Source organism: Muscardinus avellanarius, assembly GCF_963383645.1.
Source record: "Muscardinus avellanarius genome assembly, chromosome: X".
NCBI lineage: Eukaryota > Metazoa > Chordata > Mammalia > Rodentia > Gliridae > Muscardinus > Muscardinus avellanarius.
In genome coordinates, this window is record NC_137792.1 from 15,940,701 (window position 1) to 15,968,227 (window position 27,527).

The window sequence follows — 27,527 nt, forward strand, 5'->3', positions numbered from 1 at the left end:
TACCTGGTCATGGTGAATGATTTTCTTGATGTGGTTTTGAATGCGTGTTGCTAGTATTTTGTTTAATAGTTTTGCATCCAAGTTCATCAGAGATATAGGCCTGTAGTTTTCCTTCCTTGAACTGTCTTTATTCGGTTTGGGTATTAGTGTGATGTTGGCTTCATAAAATGTATTTCGGGGAGTCCCGGTTTTTTCTATTTCCCGAAATAGTTTGAGTAGTATTGGGATTAGTTCTCCTATAAAGGTTTTATAGAATTCACTTGGGAAACCATCTGGTCCTGGGCTTTTCTTTGATGGTCAGCTCTTTATTTCTATTTCAATCTCTTTGATTGTTATTGGTTGGTTTAAGTGTTCTATATCTTCTTGACTCAGTTTAGGAAGGTTGTATTTATCTAGGAAGTTGTCGATTTCCTCCAGATTTTCCATTTTGTTGGAGTATAGTTTTTTAAAGTAGTTTCTGATAATCCTCTGGATTTCTACGCTGTTAGTAGTAATGTCTCCTTTTTCATCCCTTATCTTCATAATTTGGGTTGATTCTCTCTTTTTTTAGTTAGGTTGGCTAGTGGTTTATCAATCTTGTTAATTTTTTCAAGAAACCAGCTTTTGGTTTTGTTGATTTTCTGTATTGTTTTTTTTATTCTCTATTTTGTTAATTTTTGCTCTAATCCAGGTTTTTTTTTTGTGAGAGCAGGATGGAAAGAGAATGGAGGAGACAGGCATGGTGGTGCATGCTTGTAATCCCAGCATTTGGGAGGCAGAGACTGGAGGATCACGGTTTGCAGATGGCCTTAGCTTCTTAGCGAGGTCCTTCACAATTCAGTGAGACCCTGTTTCAAAATAAAGAATAAAATTTAGGGCTATAGCTTGAAGGCAGAATGCCCTTGGGTTCCATCCCTTGTACTAAAAAAAAAAAAAAAAAGGAGAAGAAGCTTCAGAGAAGAAAGAGGGCTGGAAGAGCCCTACGAGCCAGTGTGAGTGTACATTTCCACATGAAAGTGTGTGTTCTCTGTCTTTACCTGGTACAGGTAAAGCAGGCTCATTTTGTGATTGCGATCATAGGTCTGAATGGTGATGTTCAGGGCTCATATCCTCCATCACTAAAGGATTCATAGTCAAATCTTTATTTGGTATGAAATTGCAAGGAATGAATTATGTCCAGCCTACTCTCTTTGCCTTTCCTCTTACTCTCTTTCTGAGCTACAAATGTTCTCCTTTTGTCTGTCTTTTGTTTTCTCTCTCTCCAGTTTGATTGGCTGGGCTACATCAAGAAGGTCATCGATGTCAGGCTGTACCCCCACCTGAGAGAAATTGGCCCTTCCGAGAATGTGGTGGTCCGCGTCCCACAGTACTTTAAAGATTTGTTTAGGATCCTAGGCTCCGAGAGAAAGAAGTAAGAACTTTTGGATGCATTTTACTGTGGTTTGTGTTTTCTCTTGGAATTAGAATAGCCTCGCTTCTCACATCTTTTGAAAATTGCTTTTAAAGAGAGTCACAACAAAAAAAGTCACAGGGAATCGTGGTGCCCTTTTTGACAAATGGGTCCAAACCATTGTCTGGTGTAATTTACTTTCTGTGATGACAACAAATATGTAATGTCTTGTTTCTGGTCTTTCTCCATACTGTTCTCTTAGTCAGCCTAAATTGTTTATTAGTTTTTGAAAATAGTTACGTAATGATGTTGTTTCCTGAGATTTTTGCACAAACATATATATTTTTTTCCAGCTCATTCTTGGTTTTTGCTCTTTCTCTCTTTCTTTCCTTTCTTTTTTTCACTTAGTAAGTAATTGTCTGACAATTCACCAAAGTACCTATATTGAAAAGACAAAATCTACTCTGAGAACTGGAGAAATTCTTTTTGAACTGATGAAACAACTTTAGGAACTGTCAGGTTTTTTTTTATTATTTTAAAGATTTTTAGATTTTATAACTTTACAATTTCTAAAACATTGATTACACTGTTTAGCACTACAATGAAACCCTAAAAATGCCCATGCATTTTACATGTTCATCAAGCTACTCAGATTTGACACAGAAAATGAATTACCAAGGGGTCAGCAAGTTTACAAAACCAGTTCACGAATCTAGTTGTTGGGCCATGATTCAAAATGACATTCTTTTAGTCAGGTGTGGTTGTGCACAGCTGTAATTCCAGTACTGGGGAAGCTGAGAACAGAGGCTCACAGGTTCCAGGCTAGCCTGAGAAACTTAGGGAGACTCTGCCTAAAAATAAAAAATGGAAAAGTCTGGGGATGTGTCTCAGTGGGAGAGTGCCCCTGCGTTTAATCCCAGGTACTGCAATAAAAAATGTTTTCTTATTTGGACTCAGACAAAGTTATGCTTTCAGGACTTAAAGTTTAAAAACCAAAGAGTGCCTATAAGAGTCCTAGGAATAAATCGTAACATCTCTCTCCATATATGGAAACAAGACTTCCATGAAGAGCCGCCACTCTTTTTAAGATGTCTTCTGATGATCAAAGTAATCCATGCTCATTGAGGAAAACATACAGATGAGGGAGAGAAGAAACAATAAATTCACTTTCAGTTCTACCATTTAGAGATGAGAAGAAGATATAAATTTGTTTTCAATTTTACTACTTAGAGATAAGTAGGGATTCTTTGTAAAATTCCTAGATGAAAATTGAACCAAGAGGTAGGTAAGTGTATATGTGGGGCCGAGCCTCGCTATTCCAAGTGTGCTTCATGGGCTGGCAGCAGCGTCATCCTGGGCCCTTGTTGAAAATACATATTCCAAGGCTCTTCTCCATCAGGTCTGAGACAGCAGAGCAGTGGGGAGGCCCAGGAATCTGGATTTTTTATTTAGTATTTAAAAAAAATTTTATTGGTGCATTATATTCACACATCATATTGGGGTAAAAAAACTTGTGTGGACGTTTTAAAGAAGCACCTCTGATAAGAAATTGGATGCACTCCCTAATGTGTGGAAGCTAGGGTCACAGGAGGAACTCTAGACGAAGAAGGAGAGTCTATGGATGAGCAAATAAGGTGACCTGAGGGAATGAGAGGGGGGAAGAGGGAAATTCTCTAATGTTCATGATGTATATTAACAAACATATCAAAGTCAGTCACCATACCAAACATGAGAACGAGGGAGGGGGAGGGAATGGGGCGGGAATTGGGTAAGGACTAATTGGGTGATGTGTACATGTATGTCTCTACCATCTTGTACCCCATTACGATGTATGACTACAGTGCACCAGTAAAAATATTAAAAATAATAAAGAAGCACCTCCGGGAATACTTATTAACTTCTTTTGGTGATGGGAGTGGGAAGAGGATCATTACATAAGAATATTTCTTTGTGAGTACTTACTAGCTCTGAAATACAGGTCGAATATCTCTTATCTGAAATGCTTGGGATCTGAAGTGTTTTGGATTTCAGGGCTTTTTTTCTAATTTTATCATCTTTGCATATATGTCATGAGATATCTTAGGGATGGGGCTCCAGTCTAAATTGAAAGTTTATTTAAGTTTCATGTATACTTTATAGTTCTAGCCTGAAGGGGACTTTATACAATAGCAATTGTGTGCCTGCACTTTGACTGTGTCCTTCACATGAGGTCAGGTGAGAAATTTTCCACTTATGGCATCAAGTTGGCACTCAAAAAATTTGAATTTTGGAGCATTCCTGATTTTTGATTTTCACATTTAGGCTGCTCAAACTGTATTATAAAAATGATGCAAACACTTATCTTCTTAGAGGCCACTGAGTTCCTGGGTGTGCTTTATTTTTTTTTTATTTTTTGTGGCACTGAGGGTTGAACTCAGTACCCAGAGTTATACTTCTGAGTTATATCCCAAGCCCCATTTTATTTTTTTTTAATTTTGAAATAGGGTCTCACTAAGTTGCTGAAGCTGGCCTTGCACCTGTGAGCCTCCTATCTCAGCTTCCCAAGTACTGGGCTTACAAGTGTGCTCCCCTGTAAAATAAACCTTTGGTTGTATTTGAAATTTTGGTGGTAATAGTGATTAGAAGATGGGATTTGCCAGGCTGTATGTATTCATTATTCAGCATCCTGTGGATCAGTTTCTTCCACTGTCTGTTACCATCACTCGTCAAATAATGGGTAGTTTAAGCAATTGTATTAATTTTATTGACAAAAATGCCTGATTTAACAACCAGAGGATAAATTGGGCCTTGGTCTACTGCATTAGAAAAGTCATCTCTGTGGTGATTATACTTTACAATTGAAGGACTTTTCATAACAACAGGGAGCAGGAGAAACTGTGATTGGAGGGAGATTTTACCCTGGTTCCTGTCAAAATGATAACTTAGACAAATGTAAACAGAGGCAACAGCAGTAGAGGAGAATGTAGATAAAAAAACACCTGCAGACATTGTGTACATAGAAAATTTTATTTAAAAATCGAGACAAAAACCAGATCTTTGACACAGCTTATCCTGCAACAACCATTTCATAAAAAACAACTTGAATTCTATGTATTCTTGTAAGATTTCAAGAAGATTGACAGCACTTTTATTTGCATGGTGAGGTTTTTACACTGCTGATCATGTTTCATTTTTCTTATTTTCTTTTTTTCCATGGTGCTGGAGATGGAGTCCAGAACCTTGCTTATACCAGCCCTTGCTGATCATGTTTGATAGTCACACTTAAAAGACTCTGCCTCAAAACTATAACAATAATAATAATAACAATTATGACGACGATGATGATAATGGCTTGGAGGTAGAACACCCCTGGGTTCAATCTCTAGTACAAAAAAAAAATTCTAGAAGTTAACCAATGCCTCATCAGGTGACATTTAAGCAGAAGTCCAGAGGATAAGGAAAATTTTTCGAGGGAGGAGAAAATGTGAAAAGGGAATACTGAGGACCTTGGGCAGTGGGACTAGCCTGCCTGTATGTTGCCTTCAAGGCTGGAGGTGAAAGAGTGGAGGGGCTGCTTAGGGCTCAGGATATATAGAGAAAAAGCTTCAATTTCTTATCTCCAGCATCCTCCCCTCTTCCTGGAGGCACCACAACACAGCCAGCTAAGTCTTATGTTGGCTATCTCAGCCCTAGCGTTGTTTTAAGCATCTGCCTATGAAAATCATAATATAGGTCACGATGATGTTACTCACCATTAAGGTTAACAGATATCTTTGATCTTCAGATATCTTTTATCTCTAATGTGCAGATGAGGAAGCTGAAATTAAGTGGCTTTCCCAAGGACACACCTCTAAGAATAAACAGAGTTGCTCTTCTAAAATGGGTCACCCTCATTTTTATGTCGTTTCTTTTTCCCCATAAATTTTTCTATATGGAAAAGAGATATTTCTCAGATACACATTACTGGTAATTCTGGAGATAGGGGTTGTTTATCCCATATCTGAGATACTTGAAACTAGAAGTGGTTCTGGTTTTTTTTTTTTTTTTTTTTGGAGTATTTGGGGCATCTTGGGGATAAAATCCAAGTCAAGGCATAAAATTCATTTACATTTAGTATGTCCCTTATACACATAGCCTGAAGGTAATTTTATGCATATTTTTAGTGCATCTACATTTTTTGATATGGAGGATTGAACCAAGGGGCATTCCTAGCCCTATTCTATTTTTTTATTTTGAAACAGGATCTCATTAAGTTGTGGAGGTCAGCCTTGAACATGCGAGCCTCCTTCCTTCTGTGGTGGTACTGGGGATTGAATCTAGGGGCATTCTACCTCTGAATACATCACTTCAAGCCCTTTTTAGATTTTTTGAAATAGGATCTCACTATGTTGCTGAAAGTCTAGTTAATTTGGTAAGGCTAACCTTGAACCAGCGATCCTCTGGTCTCAGCCTCCCAAGTACTGGGATTCCAGGCATCTACCACCACACCCAGCTGACAAGATGGAGTTTTTCTAGAGCAGCGGTTCCAATTCAGCCAGGCATCAGAATCCCCCCCATTTAGTCTTAGACTAAATGTGGGGCCTCTTCCTCACAATTTCTGATACAGTATGTCTGGGTTGGGGCCCAGGAATATTCTATTGAGGTCTCAGGTATTGCTGAAGCTGCTGGCCCAGGACCCACTTTCAAAACTACTGCCTTAGGTGTGCATCTGGGAAGGCTATAGAATCCAGGAAGATGCCTTTGGCTTTTGAGAACCTTCTAGAAGCACCTCTATGGTTTACCTCAGGTAGTGTGACAGGGAGAAGCAAATGCAAACTCGACCTGAAGACCAAGATGTTAGTCCTAGATTGGACACATTCTTGAAAGTCCTTGGGCCTCTGCGCTTGATATTTTATGATCTCTTAAATGTAATGTAAATGTAACCTGCTGCTATTGAGAACATAGGGCAACAAAATCTTTTCCTCTCTTCTTCCTCCTTCTCCTCCTCTTCCTCCTTTTCCCCTGTTTCATCTTCCTTTCCCTCCTCCTTTTTGGTCCTGGTGATTGAACCCAGGGGAACTCTACCTCTGAGCTACACCCTAGCCCTTTTTTTTTTAAATTTTGAAACAGGGCCTTGCTTAAAGCTTCTGAGGCTCTTGCTAAATTACTGCACGCTGGCCTCAAACCTGTAATCCTCCTGTCTCAACCTCCCAAGTACTGCTGGGATTACAGGCATGTGCCAAAGCCATTGTGTGTGTGTGTGTGTGTGTGTGTGTGTGTGTGTGTGTGTGTGTGTGTGTGTAGTACTGGGGATTGCCGGAGCCAGCCGGCAAAAGTATGGTTCCGAAGAGAGGAGTGAGGATTAAAGACTTCAAGCATGGGAGGGTCGCCAGTCTCTACTGGGCCGACCCCGTTTATTCTCTTGTGGTTATTTGTACAGTTTCTAGCTTCAGGTTACACCGAATACAAGAAAGACAGGTCCAAAGTGCATACATCATGGGCAGGTCAAACAATACCCTGGTACAACACAAACAATACAAACCTGATCTTGTCTCAGACAGAACAATAGCATCATTAGTTCTGAGAGAGTCTTAATTACTTTGTGACCTCCATGACCCCAAACCTTGTTGTATTCTTTTAGTAAAGATAAGGGGAAGACCTTAATGGCTCCCCACAGGGGATCAAACCCAGAGACATTCTACTTCTGAGCTCTGTCTCCAGCTCTTTTTTATTTTTTGTTTTGAAACAGAGTTGCTTAGAGTCTCACTACATTGCTGAGGCTGGCCTTGAATCTTCCATCCTCTTGTCTCAGCTTCTCAACTACTGGGATGTACCCTGCTCAGTAAAAGTTCCTCCTCCTCCTCCTCCTCCTCCTCCTCCTCCTCCTCCTCCTCCTCCTCCTTCTCCTCCTCCTCCTTTTTTTTGCAGTACTGGGGATGGAATCCAGGGGCATTCTACCTCCAAGCTACATCCCCAGCCCTATTTTTTATTCTTTATTTTGAAACAGGGTCTCACTAAATTGCAGAGGGCCTCACAAGTTGGTGAGGCTGGCCTCAAACCTGTGATCCTCCTGTCTCAGCCTCCCAAGTAATGGGATTACAAGCGTGCACCACCATGTCAGGCTTAAAAACTTCTTAAAGAACCTTTCTTCTGAGTCTAAGGCTTTAGGAGAAGATTGCATATTCTCTTTGTAGTGCATTCTCTTCTGGGACATTTTGCTTTCCTTTATTGCTATTTGGGAAAATTACTGTGCTGCTGAAACTGCTTTTTTTGAGGGAAAAGATATTCTGTGATATTTTCAAGGACTGTTGCTGAATCTGATGTTTCTGGATGTATCTGAGAATTAGGTGGCAGTGATTCAGTCATTATGGTCATATCTTCTCCTGGCATAGTGATATTAGCACTCCTAAGCTGTGATCCACGGCGTTCTGTCAGCATATTTAGAACACATCAGAGCTACTCTCCAGTGTCATTATCTCACTGTGCGAGCTTCCCAGCATCCATCCTCCACCCTCAGAGGTCTTATCGCTATACTGTCATCTCAGTAATCCCTTGGCCAGGCAGGCCTTACTATTCTTTTGATTTTTCTCTCAGATTTTTGAAAAGCACCTTTTTGCTTTGGCACTGGAGGTTGAACTCAGGTGTGTCTTACTTCCAAGCTACACCTTGGCCCTTTTTTTGGTTTTGAAACGGTCTCACAAAGTTGCTGAGGACCTCACTAACCTACTGAGGCTGGTCTTGAACCCAAGATCCTATTTTCTCAGCCTCCCAAGTATAGGGATTATAGGCATGTGCCACCATGCCCATCTTCTTCAAAGCACCTTTGTTGGGGTGTTTTAGGGTCTCTGTGATCAGCCAGGAAATCCTAACTGAATTATAGGTTCATTACCGTGGAGTAGGGAGGATACATGGGCTTTACAGTTAGAAACACCTGGCTCAGGTCTAGCCTCCATTGCCTATTACATTGGTTCTCAGACTTGGCTGCACACCGGACTTGGAGTAGGATTTGAAACCAATATCTACAAGGGGTCCCACCCTAGAGATTATCATTTAATTGGTTTGGAGTTACCTGAGCATCTGGGCTCATAATCTTTCTAGGTGATTCCACTACGTTGAGACCCACTGCCTGTGTCATGAGGAGTTTGCTTAATGGCTCTAAGCCTCGGTTTCCTTATGTAAAATGGGCATGGTAACTCCTCTCCTATAGTGGTGCCATGAGGGTCACAGGCAGTGAGATCCCTAAGTGGGATGATTTCGAGTGAGCTGCAGTTGACCCCAGTCTACTTCTGCCACAGTGCCTCTTCCATCCCTGCTGTCACACTCTGTCCTCACAAGGTCCCCAATTGATCTGGCTCATCACCACCTCCTTCAGGGAATATTTTTTGAATTCCTACAAGGATCTCTGCCAGCCATTGATATTCTAACAAGCTCATGTGGAACCAGCACAGATTACATACTCAGCAAGCAGTGTGTGTGTGTGTGTGTGTGTGTGTGTGTGTGTGTGTGTTACTAGAGTTTGAACCCTGGAATAGTTTACCTTTGAGCTATATCCTTAGCCCTTTTTTATCTTTTGGTTTTTGGAATCTGCAATCTCCAGTCTCAGCTTTGCAATACTGGGATTACAGGCATGTACCGCCATGCCTGGCTGAGCAAGCAGTGGTAAGGTTCCCCCCTTCCCATACGTGATAGTGTGATTGGTAATGATATCTTCATACATGGGTGTTGCATGATTTGAACTGTTTTGTTCATTGGTTCTTTAATTAAAAAACAATTAGGCTTTATTGAGTTCCACTGTCTAGGTGGCCATGGCCCCTTCAATTGACCTACATGGCACACATAAAGGGTGGGGGATCACTGTTCTTGTCACTTGTGGTTTTTGTTTGATATATTGAAAATAGCTTTTGTTATCTTAAACTAGATTGGCTTAATTTTCACAACAGGGACAAGTGGCTTCAAAATCTTCACAGAGAAACATGAATGTTAGCTACTACCAATAATGTAAGCACAGATGGATGGCAAGACAATGGCAGAGGAGACCTTTCCCCCGTGCTAGTGTGCCATCTTGATGAGCCAGATCACAAGGACAAAAAAAGTGATGATCTAACCACATCTGACAAGGGCGTGTCACAAATCTTTGAAATAGTCAGTAGACTACGGGAGGGCTGAGAATATAGCTCAGTGTTAGGATGCTTGTTCTGCATGTGCTAGACCCTGGGTTCAATTCTCAGCACCACACAAAAATAAATAAATAAATAAATGAATAAATAAACAAATACTTTTTTTTTAAAAGAGAAGACTATGGCCAGGTGTGGTAGTGCACACTTGTAATCCCAGCATTTGGGAGGTTGAGACAGGAGGATCACAGATTCATGGACAGCCTCAGCTACTTAGTGAGGCCCTTTGCAACTCAGTGAGACTCTGTTTCAAAATAAAGAATAAAAAATAGGGCTGGGGTATAGCTCAGAGGTAGAATGCCCCTGGGTTTTATCCCCAGTACTGCAAAATAAGTAAATAAGTAAATAAGTAAATAAATAAATAAATAAATAAGACTATAGGATGTATGACTACAATACATCAATAAAAAATTAAAAAAGAAGTCTATGGGAAATGTGAACTTACATTTACTGTTGTATTAATCTATTCCTATGTGTGTATTGTTCCTTAAGGAATGAACATAGTGATGTTTTAAGGGTTAATGACTTTTGAAAATATGTTTATTTTTTTACATTTTCTCTACTTGTTAAAATGTTCCAAATATATGAATTTCTATCTCTGTAAAAATTGAGACAAGCATCCATAGAGTGTCATATATGCTGGAGAATATTTTGCCAGCTGGAGTTCACATACACTACAGTAGAGTGTCAGACAAATGAGAGAGTGGGTTGTTCTCGATGGGCCCGTTAGCATCATCATGTCACACCACTGTCACGTTTCTGGTTGACCCAAAAGCCATTTTAGGAATGTGTGCTATTAGTTACCATAGTAATGGTACAGCTGGGAGGGGCATGCATCATTAAAAACCCATCATCACCATTGAGTTAGAAATTAACTCAGATTGTACATGCTTCTGAGTTCGGGGCATCTTTTGCTTATAGAAAAAGGGAACATTTAAAATGTAGTTTTTTGAAAATGTGTATCACGGGCATTATAGGAGCATACAGCATTGTCCACATGTTTGGAAGTAAACAATAGAAATTTAGGGTATTCTTTGTCCAGCTTGTGTTATTTATTTTAACCTCTTAGTAACTCTGTGCAGTAGGGTCATCCTCATTGGATTATAAGAAAAGGTAAATCAGAGAGCTGAAGTGACTTGCCTGAGCTCTCATTTTAGAAAACATAGAAACAAGGTGCAAAGTCAGATGATTGCTGTCAAGTCAGTATTTTGCTGTTAGCTTTCAAAGGCAAATAATCATTGCGTAAAGTCACCTATAATTCAAAGGTGTTTGCAAGTCCCAGGCTTGGAGGGCTGGGCAATTGTGGACTCTTTGCCCTGAGAGGGAAAGCAAAATATTCACTCTCAGGCCTGGGGCTGGAATGTTGCATCTATCTGTAGTAGATGGAGAAAGGCAAGACAATTTTGGTTGTGCTTATTGACACTGTATCATCCTATGTCATTTCTCAAGAGAAAGTACGCATTTTTATATGAGCTAGAGGTCACCCCATGGAGCTTTGCCAACAGTTTTTCTGAAGGTGTTCTGCAGAGCATCAGATATCGACCTAAAATACAATAAATGTGCATTTCTCTCTGTTAACAGGACCATTGCCAACTATTTGGTGTGGAGAATGGTTTATTCCAGGATTCCGAACCTTAGCCGGCGCTTTCAATATAGGTGGCTGGAATTCTCACGGGTAAGTTTAAGAAGCTTGCAGTGTTACATCACTGGATAATTTTACATGCCAGAACAGTCTGTATATTAACTGATCCAATAAAAATCATCTTTAGGGATGGAGCAGAGGAAATTTGCAACCCAAGCTTTACTTTTATTTTTTTGGCTTGATTTCTTTAATTCAGGGTATGCCTTACACACAAAGTACACGCAAGACCTACTTTCATGGGACTGTATAAAGATATTTAGGGTGATACTTGGTGCCAGTGCATTGTTTTCAAATTCTCCCCATCTTATCTGCTTCTTGCCATTTTTCCGAGGTCACTAGAATTACAGTTTTAACCATTTCTTATTGATATGTTTGGAACTATCTTTTAAAAGTAGCTTTTAGCTGGGTATGGTGACACATGCCTGTAATTTTAGTACTTGAGAGGCTGAGAATGGAGGATCACAGGTTCGAGACCAGCCTCAGCAACTTAGTGAGGCCCTCTGCAACATAGTGAGACCTGTTTCAAATCAATAATAAAAAAATAAAGCTGGGGATATAGGTCAGAGGTAGAATGCCCTTGTGTTCAATCCCCGGTACCATACAAGCATACAAAAGGTAGCTTTTATTTATTTTTATTTATTTAATTGTTCATTAAAAATAATGATTCTGATAATTGTGTATATTTATGAGGGTGCAATGTGATGTTTTGATCTGTGTGTACATTATAGAAATATTCAATAATAAGAATTAGCATATATATATGACCTTACGAATTTATCAGTTTTTGTGTTAAAAATGGTAAAAGTTGCAGGGCATGTTGGTACATACCTTTAATCCCAATACTTGGGAGGTTGAGACAAGAGGATCATGGAATGAAGGGCAGCATCAGCAACTTAGTGAGGCTCTGTCTCTTTTATTCTGTGTGTGTGTTTATGTGTGTGTGTGTGTGTGTGTGTGTGTGTGTGTGTGTGTGTCTGTGTCTGTGTCTGTGACTAGGGATTGAACACATGGGCATTCTGCCTCTGAGCTATACCCCCAGTCCTATTTAATTTATTTATTGATATTTTGAAACAAGCTTTTACTAAATTATGGAGTGCCTCACTAAGTAGCTAAGGCTGTCCTTGAACCTGTCATCCTCCTGTCTCACTAAGTAGCTAAGGCTGTCCTTGAACCTGTGATCCTCCTGTCTCACCTTCCTAAGTACTGGAATTAGAGGTATGTGCCACCAAACTTGGCAGAGATCCTGCTTTAAGATAAAAAATGCTGTAGGTGTAGCTCACAGATAGAATGCCCTTGGGTTCAATCTCTAGTATAAAAAAGTGGTAAAATCCATTTTAGCAAATTTGAAATATACAGTACAATAATTATTAAATGTGGTCACTATGCACAGAAAGACACAGACTATAAGATCTCACTTATATGTGGAATTTAAGAAAGTTAACTTCATAGAAACAGAGTAGAAAGGTGGTTAACAGAAGATCGGAGACGGAGGGCTGTCCAAAGGGGAGATATTGATCAAAGGGTACAAAGTTTTATTGTGACCTAATATGCTGTAACTCTCATTTATGCTCAATATTCTGAATATGAAAAATGCATGGAATGTGTATTATATGGCAAGGTTTCATTTTTAATTTGGGGATGGAGTTTTATCCTTAACTTTATATCTTCAATTTGAACCTATCCTAATTTTGCTAGGCCAAGTCTCACCCAATTTCATCTTCTTTGAGACATGGCTCAAGTGCCTGAATCAATTTCCTTGTTTCCACTCACCTGGCTTTTGAGTCTTTGGTTTTTGCCCAAGGGCTGCCTCCTACCTTACACAGATGGCACTCTAATCTGTGTTTCTGAGGCTTATGTCTGAGTAATTCTACCACCACTAGAAGTACTTAAGGAGTTTGAGACTTCCAAAAATATTTTCTTTAGCTATCAACTTAAAGTGAAGTGAATGGCAAATCTTATAAGCTCTGATTTCATTTTAAAAGATATTTTGGTTACTAGAGAAACCAGTAAGTACACAAATTTCTAGTGGCAGGGTGATGTAATTTTGGGTGGTACATTTTGACCTAGGATATAAAATCACTTTGTAGGTGATAGTGTAAAATAACTACATGTACATGGGTTGAGTATATTTTTAACTCCTATGGATCACATAAAAGATGGTACCCAGCTGCTTTCTACCCCCACTGTGAAGAGAGAGAGAGAGAGAGAGAGAGAGAGAGAGAGAGAGAGAGAGAGAGAGAAAGTGTGTGAAAATCTGAGATTAGGTAAGAGGGGATATTTCCTGAACCTGAAGTGCTAAATATAATATTGAATTGCCAAAGAAGGTTGTAAGATCTCTTTTCTCCAGGGGCTTTAAAAATAGATTCATCCTCACCTCTGAGAGGGGTCATGTTACCAGAAAGCAGACGAAGAAGAGATGATCTTAAGTGTTAATCCCTTTCGCCCTCCTCCATCAATCTGGGTCTCACTTTCTGCAAGGAGCGATTCTGGCTGCTATTCCTTCTCTCCCTGCCTACCACACCCCCAGCCTCCAGGGACAGCTGAAACTATATTTTTGTCTCTGCCTTTGTCTCCAGAAGTAAAACTTTGAGCCCTCCAAGTCCTGCTTTGGAAGTTCCTTACTTGTTTATAAATGTTTTCTTATAATGGTATAATTGGTACAGGAGGGAGAAGCATTTATATCTGTATTTTACTTGTTTACCAGTGTGCTCTCTGCTGTGACACAGTGTAAATATGTTCCCTGGGTTGTTCTGGGTGGACCATGTTCTCCTGGCCTGCCTTGTTGAGCGATGAAACACTCACTGGCAGAAATTTGATCACCCATTCATTCTAGGCTTTTCTGAAACTTCACGGTTGTGTGTGTGTGTGTGTGTGTGTGTGTGTGTGTGTGTGTGTACTGGGAATTGATCCCTTCAGCATTCTAACTCTGAGCTAAACCCCCACCCCTATATTATTTTGTATTTTGAAAAAGGGTCTCACTAAGTTGCGGAGAGCCTCACTAACTTACTGAGGCTGGTTTTGAACCTACAATCCTCCTGTCTCAGTCCCCAAAGTACTGGAATTATAAGCAGCACCACCATGTCCAGCTTTCAGTTCTTTTTTTTCTATTTTTTTTAATTGGTGCACTGTATTCATACATCATAGTGGGATACAAACTTTTGTAGACATACATGCACACATCGCCCAGTCAGCCCCCACCCGATCCCCACCCCGTTCTCTCCCTATCCCCCCCTCCTATGCTTGGCTTAGTAGTTGACATCTAGTATTATAGCAATTTATCCAAAATTAAAAATGATAATCTCTCATAACAGTTTCATTTGTCTGATACCAAGCTTTTGATGACTTAAAGATAACATTTCAATATTTCTTTTTGCTTTCTTTCTTACCATAGAATCTATTTTTTTCTATTTTTTAGGTGAAACTATCATATATTTATATATTTATTTTTCAGAAAAAGATCTATCCTAATATGGAATATGGACTCTAGGTAACCAAAACGATCTTGAAAAAGAACAAAGCTAGAAGATATATATTTTCTGATTTCAAACCATATAAAGCTACAATAGTTGAAACAGTGTAGTACTGTTCTAAAGGCAGATATATAAACCATTGGAGTTAAATAAAAGCCTAGAGCTAAATTCTTCCCTATATTGTCAAGTTATTTTTGACAAGGTTTCCACGAACATTTGGTGGTGGAAATAATAATCTTTTAACTAAATATTGTTGAAAAATAATACTTACACGGAAAACAATAAAATCGGACCCTTACCTAATCCCATACACAAATATTAACTCAAAATAGATAAAAGACCTAAGTATAAATCTTAAGACTATAAAATTTTAGAAGAAAATCTGGGTCATAAAACCTCACAACATTGAAATTGGCAGTGATTTCTTGGATATGATTTCAATGGCACAGGCAACAGAAGAGTATACAAACTCCCTAAAAAATAAAAAAATATTGTATATCCAAAGACAATGTAAACAGAGTTAAAAGTTACTAATAGAATGCGATAAAATATTTCCAAATGCTATATCTGAAGGTATATTAATTAATATTCCAACTAGACATCCTAAAAATTAACAGCAATAAGGGCAAACAATACAATTTAGAGATAGGTAAAAGACTAACATAAATAATGAATCTCCACAGATAACCAATCTTAGTTGTCTGTTGGATGGAAAATCTTGTTTCTCTGGTTCTGGTGTGTGTTACCTATTTCTTCTTTGTAGTTAATCTCTTTGAGTATTTTCTCTAGCGCTTGTTTTGAAGACATAAATTCCTTCAGTTTCTGTTTGTCATGGAAGCTTCTTATTTCCCCATCTAATTTGATAAAAAGTTTTGCTGGGTAGGAAATTTTTGGCTGGAAGTTGTTTTCTTTCAGAGTTTGGAGTATGTTACTCCAAGCCCTTCTGGCTCTCATGACTTGGATTGGGAAGTCTGGAGTGATTCTAATTGGTTTGCCTCTGAATGTCACTTGGCCCTTTGTTTTTGTTGCCTTTAAGATTCTCTGCTTGGCTTCCACATTGGTCATTTTGACAATTATGTGGCGTGGGGATCCTCTTCTCCAATCCTGTCTAAAGGGAGTTCTATAAGTTTCCTGGACCTGTGTATCAACCTCTTGCTCTATGTTTGTAAAATTTTCTGCTATTACTTCCTTGAAGAGATTGTTGATGCCTTTGGTTTCACTTTCTTTTCCCTCCTCTATTCCAATTATTCTTAGGTTAGCCCTCTTAAAATGGGCCCATATTTCTTCAATGTCAGATTCCTGCTGTTGGATATTTTTTTCTAGATTAGAAACTATGCGTTCATTTTTGGAATGATCATCTTCTAAGAGCGAGATTCTGTTCTCCATGTGGTCTAATCGGTTGTTCATGCCTTGAATTGAGGCCTTTACTTCATTAATTGCATCCTTTATCTCTTTTTGGCTCTCTCTGAATTCTTTTCGAAGCACCTTTATTATTTCTACAGTTATTTTCCTGATTTGATCTTCTAGAAATCTCTGATTTTCTGTTTTATCGGGTTCTGATGTTGTGGGGTTGTGGGCATTCATTGTTCCAGTGTTATTCCTCTTTCCCATGATTTCGGAAGTTTGTGCCTTCTCTGGGTTCTTCCCTTGGGTCACTATGACTTCGCTTAAGGTACTCTGGATCTCGAGTCTGTAGTATCTCTGACCCCACTACTCCTTTTTTGGGTTGTATCATAGAGTCTCTGACCCAGGGAGTCGATAGAGGCTGCTTTAGACTATGGGGGGTGCCAGGTTGCACGTTCTCCTATGGTGTGATATCTCTGCCACCGCCCCTCCCCCACTGGGTCAAGTCCCAGGGAGTACAGTACTGGGATTTCTCCTCTGTGGCCCACAATTTGACTCACTGTTCTTGAGTATGCAGATGTAGCTGTACTGGACTCAGTGAATTCACTGCTGCTGCTGCCGTTGGCAATATGGCGCCGCTGCCACACCCTCGGCCGTGAGGCTGGTGTATTTTTTCTTCTCTGGTTTTGAGTTCCACTCTGAGTCCCTACAGCATGTGCTGAGCTCAGCCACTGGGAGCTTTAGATGCTCCGTGCGCCGAAAGTTCCCGCCTGGCTGTTCCACAGCGGCTCACCTCGGCTTGCTGTTGCCGTCCGGTGAATTCGCCGCTGCCGCCGGCAGTATGGCGCTGCTGCCGTGTCCTCGGGCGTGAGGCCGGTGTATCTCCTCTGTGGCTCTGAGCTCTGTTCTCAGTCCGCTTTCTCTCTGGAGCCTGGTGATTTTTTTGTTTCTCTGGTGATGGCGTTTTCTGGCTATGAAAGGCGCTGATTTTGTGGTAATGGAGATTAGTTGTTTGCGGGGCTCATAAGCCCCGCTTTTCTCGGTTGCCATCTTCCCGGAAGTCCAGCTTTCAGTTCTTAATAGATATTAAATACTATCTGTAATTTCAGTGCTTGGGAGGCTGAGACAGGAGGATCTCACAGGTTCAAAGCCAGCCTCAGTTAGTTAGTGAGGCTCTCAGCAACTTAGTGAGGCCCTATTTCCAAATAAGGTATAAAATAGGTCTGGGAGTATAGCCTGGAATTAGAAAAACCCCTGAGTTCCACCCCCAGTACCACAAAAAATATATGTATATATCATCTGAATACTTGAGCAACATCTCTTCATATCCTGCTGGCTGCAGAAGAGCTATACTGTCATGCAGACCCTTTGCTTAGTGAAGCAATTTGGAAGAAAATGTTAAATGCACTATATTTTCTCAGGAATTTTTGCATTTATGTTCATCAAAGATAGTGGTCTGTAATTTCCTTTTCTTGACGCATCTTTATTCATTTTGATATCAAGGTGATGTTGGCATCGCAGAATGAGTTTGGGAGTATTCACTGTAAAAAAATTCTCATTTATTTTTAAATAAAACTAGCGACAAGCAGACATCTTTTTCTTCATCCAATGTCACCTTTATCTCTACTCTCTGACATGTATGTGGGCTGGGCTGTGCAATATTTTGTAGATAGTTTTCTTCTGGAGGTTTGAATTGTTTTCAGCTGTGGGTTTTATTTTATCCAAATGAAGCTCAGTGGATCCATTATCTCGTACAGGTAATCCAGGGGACCACAACTTTGCTGCCTCAATGGGACAAATGCGTAAACTTTATCGAAAGTGCCCTCCCTTACGTTGTTGGGAAAATGTTTGTGGATGTGCACTTCCAGGAAGATAAGAAGGAGATGGTAAGTGACTTACCCTGGTTGGTAAAAAGCAGTGGCAATCTAGCCAGATCGGACACTGATACCATATCAGCAGGCCACTGTCAGCCTTCCAGGTAGTAGAGTTCTGTAGGGGTTCTTTTGGGTTCTTTCCATTTCTCAGTGAAATAGGAAGAAAGGTTACCAAGTGAGAGTGAGGTGGGTGAGGAGATATTGAAGGTTGGAGGAGAGAAGAGAGGGTGTGAAATAGTTGTCTAGAGCAGTGGGAGAGTGACTCAGCTAAAGAAATATACTGTGGCTGCCTAGAGGTGGGCAAGTTTCAGGTGAGGTTCAAGGTCATGAATTTAAGGGGTGATGTATCACCATTGCAATGTGTTCTTATCCATTCTGTTGCAGCTGTACTGGAGGAGAGGGTGGATTTTTCCTTCCAGCTGTATTAAGGAATATTTGATAAAAGTTGTATATATTAAACTTGTACAATGTGATGAGTTTCTATACTTACAAATTATGAAATGATTAACATGATCAAACAAACATATCCATTGCCAAACTTACCATTCGTTGTTTGCATGTGGTAAGGACACTTAAGACCTGCCCTCTTAGCAAATTCCAAGTAGACAATGCATTATTAACAACCTTAGTCACCATGCTGTACATTAGGTCCCCAGAACTTAATCATAACTGAAAGTTTGTATTCTTTGACCAACATCTCCCCATTTCCCCACTCTTAGCCCCTGGCAACTACTGTTCTACTCTCTGCTTCTGTGAGCTCAACATTTTTTTTTTAGATTCCACACATAAAAGAGATCATAGTCTATCTGCCTTTCAGTGTCTGGCTTGTTTCACTTGGCATAAGGGCCCCCAGGTTTACCTAGGCTGTTACAAAATGTGAAATCTCTTTGTTTTATGGCTGAAAAGGATCCCACTGCACATGTATACACACCACAATTTCTTTATCTGTTCATCCACTGATGGACAGTTAGGTCGATCCCATTTCTTGGCCACTAGGAATGGTGTAATGAACATGGAAATAGAGATGCCTTTTTCAGATACCGATTTCATTTGCTTTGGATATATAACCTGTAGTGTGATAGCTAGGTTGTATGGTAGTCTTGTTTTTATTTTTTCTGAGGATCTGCAGTGCTGTTTTCTATGATGGCTGTACAAATTTGTATTCCCACTATGTTTAATGGTTCCCTTTTATCCATGCACTTGCCAATAAGTATATCTCTTGACAATAGCCATCTAAACTAAGTGTGAGATGATCTCATTGTGGTGTTGATCTGCATTTCCCTGATGATTAGTGATGTCAAGAATATTTTCATACACCTTCTTGCAATTTGTATATATTCAGAAGAAATGTCTATTGGGATATTTTGCCCACTTTACAAAATTTTATTTTGGTATTGGGGAATGAACCTAGGGGCATTCTACCTCCTTGCTATACCCCTAGCACTATTTTATTTTATTTATTTTTTATTTTGGAAACAGGGTTTCACTAAGTTTCTGAGAGACTTACAAAATTGCTGAGGCTGGCTTTGAACTTGCAATCCCTAACTTAGCCTCCCAAGTACCGGGGTTGCAGGTGTGTACCAACATGTCTAACTTCCTGCCCACTTTTGAATTAGGTGTTTTTAAAATTATTTCTTACTATTAAGAGGGCAGATTTTAAGCCGGGCGTAGTGGCACACGCTTGTAATCCTAGTACATGGGAGGCTGAGACAGTAGGATCCTGCAGGTTAGAAGCCAGCGTCAGCTACTTAGTGAGGCTCTCAGCAACTTAGTGAGACCCTGTTTCTAAATAAAAATATAAAAATAGGTCTGGGTTCTATCCTAGTAGCACAAAAGAAGGGTATATTTTGAATTGAATTTGGATTAAGCCTGGCTGATTGGGGTATTTTCTTTTGATAAGTTATATTTTGCAAATGTCATGATGCAAAATATCTAGGTATGATTAACTAATAAAAATGCATGAAATTGCCAGGCTGTGGTGGAGTGTCACTCCTTTAATTTCAGCTACTTGAGAGACTGAGGCAAGGGGATAACAGGTACTATGCCAGCCTGGGCAACTTAGCAAGATCTTGTCTAAAAATACAATTACAAATTTAAAAAAGGCCTGGGATATAGATCAGTGGTAAAGCATGCAGCCAACTTGTATGAGGGCCTGGGTTCAAACTCCTATACTGAAAAAAGTTCCCATAGTCAATCAGATGCCAGTGTACAAGCATCTTGAACTTAGTCCATACACAACGGATTTAAGGGCAAAGACATAAAGTCTATTAAGTCATATTTGTTCAAATGTGGGAAATTATGTAGTGATAAATAATAGTACCACAAGATTGATATTATATATCAGTACATAACTATTTATTATATACTGATGTTTGCTTTGGAAGACCATAAATTCTAAATACATTTTCCTATGTTAATTTTTTGTTATTATCTTTGGCTATGTTGGAGAATTTCTGTCAAGTTTGAGATTTTATATGTGAGATAGAAAGTCTTCTTGCAAATAGTTTTTTATTGAGGAATTAATGTCTTATTTCAAGGTACTCAGTATTCTCCTTGTCTGTTTTCTTTTGTTCCTTGGTCTGAGTAAATGGGTGGAAAACTTAACAGATAATTGCAGTGGTAACATTATAAGTTCTGGGTAGGATATAAAAACAACTAAGGGATAATGGAGTTTAAAAATATATATATGAGCCGGGCGTGGTGGCGCACGCTTGTAATCCCAGCATTTGGGAGGCTGAGACCGGAGGATCGCGGTTCGCGGACAACCTCAGCTACTTAGTGAGGCCCTCTGCAACTCAGTGAGACCCGGTTTCAAAACAAAGAATACAAAAATAGGGCAGGGGGTGTAGCTCAGAGGTCACATGCCCCTGGTTTCCATCTCCAGACCCGCAAAAAAAAAAAAATACATATGGAGATGTTTTTGGCCATAGAAGAATTTTAGGTAATATGAAAAGTATGTGAATTAAATTTGTTTTTCTCAGTTTTGGTGAAAAAAGGCCCATTTTCATGTGTCAGAGTGTGACATTTTAAAGGAAAGTTGACTTTGGCAATTTCTCCCCTAATTTTGACGTACATAGGAGTAGTGTGTTAGTTGTGCGGTTGCTCATGTCTTTTACCTAACAGCGTTTGCCTCCCTTATGCTGAAGCTATTTGCCTCAGGGAATACTTAAGTTGGAAACTTATAAGAGAAAAATCTGGCTTTTTATAGCCTCATTACAGGGCTCCTATCCAAGAACCACCTGGAACCACTGATTTACTTGCAAAACATTCTGTATTATTAGCTACAGTCCAAAGAAAAGCAGACAGATCTCCAACAGGGGGCAAATTCCAGAGTCTCTAACTCAGTGGAGAGGCTGCCATTGTGTATTTACCAAAAAAGTGCGTGAAGCAAATGGATTATGGTAAGAAGATAAAACTTCAGGTACTTCTCAAGTTTTAATGTATACAGGATCTTCTTGTTAAAAATGCAGAATCTTGCAGAATCTCATTGCATTTAAACAAAGGTCAGAGGTTTAGGGTAAGGACTAAGAATTTGCCTAAGGAGCTCCCAAGTGATGCTGTAGTGCTGTTCCAGGGACCACACCTGGAGTAGCAAGGCCTTTGCCTCATTCATTTGTTTTAAAAAAGTTACCACAGAAAACATGAGCCTGGTGATTTGCAGGAGAGGCCAGACCAGTTGACTTGGACAGCAAAATTTTATTTCCCCAAATCTGTTGCATTGGTCTTGCTTCAATTTTGCGATCATTGAAAATTGCTGTGATTCCTATTAATTCAAATGAAATGTGCCACACCCTGTGCTTCGGCCTCCAGTCTTGTTCCCCTGCCTGACTGATTATTTAGTTTTCCTTTGAAAGTTGGTACCTACGTTTTTCTCAGGGACACTTACTTGCTCCTCCACAGTGTCTCTGTTTCTAGCATGGTGGGACTCACCTCATGGCTGGCAGCAGGGAAGCAGAGAGAGGAGGGAAGGGGTCCTGTCCTCATATACTCTGCAGTGCCATGGCCCCAGCCACCTACTTTCTCCAGCTAGGCCCCACCTCTAAAGTTTTTGTCATTTCCCAATAGCACCTTCAACTGGGGACCAAGCATTTAATACCTGAGCTTTGTAGGGACATTTAAGCTCCCAACAGTAATAGTGGTTGGCTTGGTGGTCTAAAATAGCACTTTCCAATAGAACTAGACAAGCCACATATGTAACTTTCAACTTTCTAGTAGCCACATTAAAAACTTAAAAGGAAACAGGTGAGAATATTTTTTTTGTTGTACTGGGGATGGAACCCAGGGGCACTCCAGCACTGAGCAACACCCCTAGCCCTATTTCTTATTTGAAAACAGGGTCTCACTGAGTTGCTGAAGGCCTCCCTAAATTGCTGAGGCTGGCTATGAACCTGTGATCTTCCTGTCTCAGCCTCCCAAGTATTGGGATTACAAGTATTCACCATCATGCCTGGCTAGGTGAAATTATTTTAATAATATGTTTTATGGTACTAGAGGTTGAACCCAGAGGCATTCTACCTCTGAGCTACATGTCCAGCCCTTTTTATTGATTTATTTTAAAATTTGAAACAGTGTCTCACTAAATTACTGCCTGCTGGCTTTGAACCTGCAATTCTCCTGTTTTAGTCTCTTAAGTACTGAGATTACAGGCATCTGCCTTCATGCCAGGTTTGACGATATGCATGTTTAACACAATCTATCTAAAATATTGTCATTTCAAAATCTAGTTAATTTGTATAATTACTAATAAATACAATAGTTTTTATGTCTTATTCTAAGTTTTTGAAATTCATGTGTATTGTATACTTCTAGCATATTTCAGTTTGGACTAGTGATCTTTCAACTGTTCAATTGTCACATGTTGCTAAGTGGCTACATATTGGACATTGTTGGTATCAAGAATTGAAGAAGGGCCTGAGCATGGGGGACACACCTGTAACCCCAATACCTGGGAGACTGAGATAAGAGGATCACAGGTTTGAGACCAGTGAACAGTAACTTAATGAGACTCTGTTTCAAAATAAAAATTAAAATGGGGAGGGGAAATGTAGCTCAAAGTTTACGCTGGGTTCAACTCCCAATTAAAAAAAAATCAAAGAATAATCGAATAATCCCTTGGGCTTAGCATGGCAGGATTGATTCCCAAGTGAAAGGCTGCTAGAAGCCAGGACTGGGAGGGTACCATTGTTGGTCTCTGGCCTACTGGTTTCCAGGAGGCCTCTAACAACACAGGGAAGGGGCTTAGCACCAGGATTCATGACCTGGGAACAAGAGTGAGAATTGGGGTCAAGTGCTGCCTGATAGCTGGGCGTGGTGGCGCACACTTGTAATCCCAGCATTTGGGAGGCAGAGACCGGAGGATTGTGGTTGACAAACAGTCTCAGCTACTTAGGGAGGCCCTTCGCAACTCAGTGAAATCCTGTTTCAAAAACAAAAAGACTAAAAAGTAGGGCTGAGGGTGTAGCTCAGAGGTACAATGCCCCTGGGATCCATCCCCAATACTGAAAGTTGGTACCTGAGTTGGTTTTCTGGGATATCAGCTCACAGGAAGAAATAAATTCTAGGTCCTACTCTGAGCCAAGTACCTTAGAAACTTAGTTCTTTTTGGCTCAGGGACTTCGTGGGGGTGGAATTTATAAATTAAAGACATTCTGAGCCGGGCGTTGTGGTGCACACCTGTTATTGAGATGCTGAGACAAGAGGATCACAGATTTGAGGCCAGCCTCAGCAACATAGTGAGATGCTTATTAACCTAGTGAGTCCCTGTTTCCAAACAACAGCAACAACACAAGAGCAGGGGGTGCAGCTCAGAGATGGAATGCTGGGTTCATTCCCCAGTAGGAAAAAAAAAAAAAGATATTCTGTGCTCTGGATGTTCAGAGAACTCGACCAAGCCAAAACCAGTGTTTGCAAGCTCAGTCAGTGACATTTAACATATCGGAGTAAAGCTGACTGACTGTAGGCCTAAGCCAGGGCAGGTGCAATGATAAATGGGGTTGTCTTTGGCCTTGGTGTCTGGGGCACAGAAGCAACCAGGTGTACTTGTACTATTCAGGATGCAGCCAAGACGATTCTCCAGCCAACTATTTTCATGCAGCAATGCAGGCCCAGGGGGTCCCAGATAGATTCCTGGGTTTTATTTTTTAGTTTTCATTTTTCAAGAGAAGTCAGAAATTGGGATTTTTATGTTAAAGCTCCCACATTATAAATTTTGGTCAAAACTGTGGATGCCAAAGTAAATCTGTCCTGGGGGATAGCATTTTGTAAATTTTATTTTAACATTCTCTCCCTTTCCTCCCCATCTCTCTCTCTCTCTCTACAATCTTCAGAACAACAACAACAAAAAATGAAACCTGGTCTGTTTTCTTTAATTCTTTAGAATCTTATTTAGGTGACAATCGTGCAATTTAAAAAATAAATCATATTAGCTAAACATTTACTACATTCCTTTTATGGAAAGTTATACACAGATAGAAAGTGGGGCTCCCCAGGGAATTGATTATTTTTGTCACTATAAATCAAGATGATATTCCCATCCTGCTGTGCCAAGTCCTAATCCATATGCTTATAACCTAAGTGACTGTTGACCAAGGAATGAAAACCAGATAAATCATACTTGTTCATGATGAGAAAAAGGATTAGCTATGTGGGGGAAGGGTGACTAAAGTTGCTTAGTTACTATTTTTTCTTCCATTCAATTTTTATTATTATTTATTTTACAATACTGGGCATGGAACCCAGGGGCATTTTACCTCCGAGCTACACACCCAGCCCTATTTTTTATTCTTTATTTTCAAGCAGGGTCTCACCACGTTGCAGAGGGCCTCACTAAGTAGATGAGGCTGTCCACAAACCGCGATTGTCCTGTCTCAACCTCCAAGTACTGTGATTACAAGCATGCACCACCACGCCTGGCTATTAATTATAATTTATATCAGTAATGTATAAGTAAATGTCCTAGCTAGATATCCATGTTCAAGGTGACAAGTGAAAATCCCAGTGAAAGCCAGGATGGGAAGGGATTGTCATCATGGGCCCAATGTCTCTGCGATGGTCAGGATATAACAGTTTTTAAAAGCCAGTGAAGATAATAATAGTGGAAGCAGCTTTTACTGAGGCTTGAGTTTCCGACACTCTTCTAAGTGCTTTCAATATGCGAATTCATTTACTCCTCACAGTGACCTTATAAATCATCCATTTCCCAGATCACAAAACCGAGGCTCAGAGATGGTCTGTAAATTCCCCGAGGACATAAAGCTTGCAAATGGCTTAGGTGAGGTTCAAACTCAGCCTCAAACTACATTCATTCCATCTTAACTTCCCGTTATGGTAACACATACCTGAAATCATCATGTTGTACAGAGGAAGGGTTGATTTGGGCTCACAGTTCTGGAGTTTGCCGTCCCTCATCGGTTGGTCCTGTTGCTTTTAAGCACATGGTAAGGTAGCACTGATGTTAGAAAGATGCATGAGAGCAAAAATATCCACCTCATGGCCAGGGAGCAATGGAGTGAGAGGAGAAAAGGCTGGCATCCCATGGGCCCTTCGAGGGCATGCCCCAGTGACCTGACTTCCCACTAGGTCCCACATCCTAAAGGCTCCACCACCTCCCAAGAGCACCACCCTGAGAAGCAAGGCTTTGTCCCATGGACCTTTGGGGGAAACTTAAGATCTAAACTAAAGCATATCCCTTTGGTGCACGAGTTTTCTCTTCCTTCCTCCCTCCTTTCTCCCCTCTCTACTCCCCTTTGTACTAGGGACCATCATTCTATCCAAGCTACACCCTCAGCCCTTTTTATTCTTAATTTTGAAACAGAGTCTTGCTGAATAATTGTTGAGAGCCTTGCAAAAGTAGGTGAGGCTGGCCATGAACCAGTAACCCTCCTGTCTCAGCCTCCCAAGTACCGGGTTTATAGGTATGCGCCACCATGCCCGGCTTCCTTGCTTCTTTTTGAAAAATACTTGATTCATTACCAATTTTATGACTAGAAAGAGGAGATCAGAGACTTCTCACTGGCTAGTAATATAATTAGTTCAACTTTGTTAGGATAGTATTCTAAAAATTAAGATCTTATAAAAATGAAGGACACATTTCCTATTAGAATTTTAGAGAAGAAAGAGAATAGTTTTGTTTGCTAATATCTCAATGTGTGTATATACATACACAAACACACACACACACACATATATATATATTCATATTTATACACACACACACACACACACACACACACACACACACACACGTACTGGAAATTGAAACCAGGAGCAGTCTACTTCCGAGTTACATCTCTAGTCCTATGTTTTAAAATTTTGAAACAGGGTATCTCTAAGTTGCTGATCTAGCCTGGAATTTATGATGCTCCTGTCTCAGCCTCTCAAGTACTGGGATTACAGGTTTGTGCCGCCAAAACTGGCTTAGTATATCAATATTTTAAAGATAAATACAGTGAAAACTTAATTCAGATTCAACCAATTGACATTGAATTCTTGTGTTCATATAATTCTCAGAAGAAGGAGGAAAACAATAAGAAACAAGCTGATTATCAGAGATTTGATCTTAGAACAACTCTCTAGGTATATCTTGACTCAGTATACCACCCTGAGTTCAGTTTGCAGTATTTTCTTCTTACACCATTCTTTGTCTTGTGTCTGTGGAAGATTTCTTCTTTCCCTTTTTTTTTGTACTTAGGATTGAACCCTAGGGTATTCTACTTCTGAACTACATCTGGAGCCTTATTATTTTTGTATTTTGAAACAAGATCTTGTTAAGTTGCTGAGGGTCTCAGTAAGTTTCTGAGCTATTGTCAAGCCTGAAATCCTTCTGTCTTAGCCTCCCAAGTACTGGGATTACAGGCGCGTACCACCACGCCTGGCTATGAAAGAGTTCATCAGATAGCTGTTTTTATATTGTTTACTATTCTTTAGTTACTAAGGCAGAAATGTGAACTTACACATCAAAGAACAATTTTTTTGCATGTGTCGATGCCTAAAAATGTCCTTTTGTTCTAACTATAGTTTCTAGAGAAATCAATGAAGTTGGAATTCCCATCTGAACATTTTATCTGAGCTAAGTTTTTCTGCATTAAGCCATATCTTGTTTTATTTCATTGTTGACACTATGTACCAAGCTTCTTACATTTACTTATATATCTCAATTTTGCCAATAGGCATGTCTTGCTTCTCTCTCAGATTTTATGTTTTTGTATAGGGCAAACCCTGCTAAAGAAACTAACATTTTGATGCTTTTTTTTATACTGTTTCCTGCATGGTTTATCTCCTCAGTCATGGTCTGTATGACTCTGAGAAGGTGTAGGAATATGCAGGCACAGACCTAAAGCCCAGCTTCATCTCTAACGTGGAAAAGGACTGTACATCACAGGGCAAGGCCCAATGCTCCCCTACGCCACTAGGACAGAGCCCGGGGAGAGTGACCTCCAGGGGTATCCACTTTGGATTGGTGCTTGTTAAAGTATTAAGGAAGACTTTATTCAGGGCTCTTGTAAAAGGTGCCATCTGATGTAAAAGGGAGAGAGATTTGGCTCAATTCCAAATAGAGCAAAGGCAGCTGGAGATTTGTAGCAAACAAGAAGACTGTGGGGGTCAAGAGATGAAAAATTACTAAGGCATCAAGAGTAGGGAAGTTATTGCTAGACCAACTTAACACAATTCTTGCTGCAGGCAGGCCAAGCTGATCAG

General features: G+C 40.0%; 1 protein-coding gene across 1 annotated transcript in view; it reads left to right on the top strand.

The window, feature by feature from the left end:
* PHEX (phosphate regulating endopeptidase X-linked) overlaps positions 1-27,527 on the top strand; it is a gene marked incomplete at its 3' end in the record, with an annotated part of 224,553 nt that overhangs the window by 66,381 nt on the left and 130,645 nt on the right. Inside the window, exons 9-11 of the mRNA XM_080719557.1 lie at positions 1,245-1,390; positions 11,083-11,176; positions 17,715-17,843. Coding sequence (XP_080575683.1) covers positions 1,245-1,390; positions 11,083-11,176; positions 17,715-17,843 — 369 coding nt within the window. The remainder of the gene's footprint in view (positions 1-1,244; positions 1,391-11,082; positions 11,177-17,714; positions 17,844-27,527) is intronic.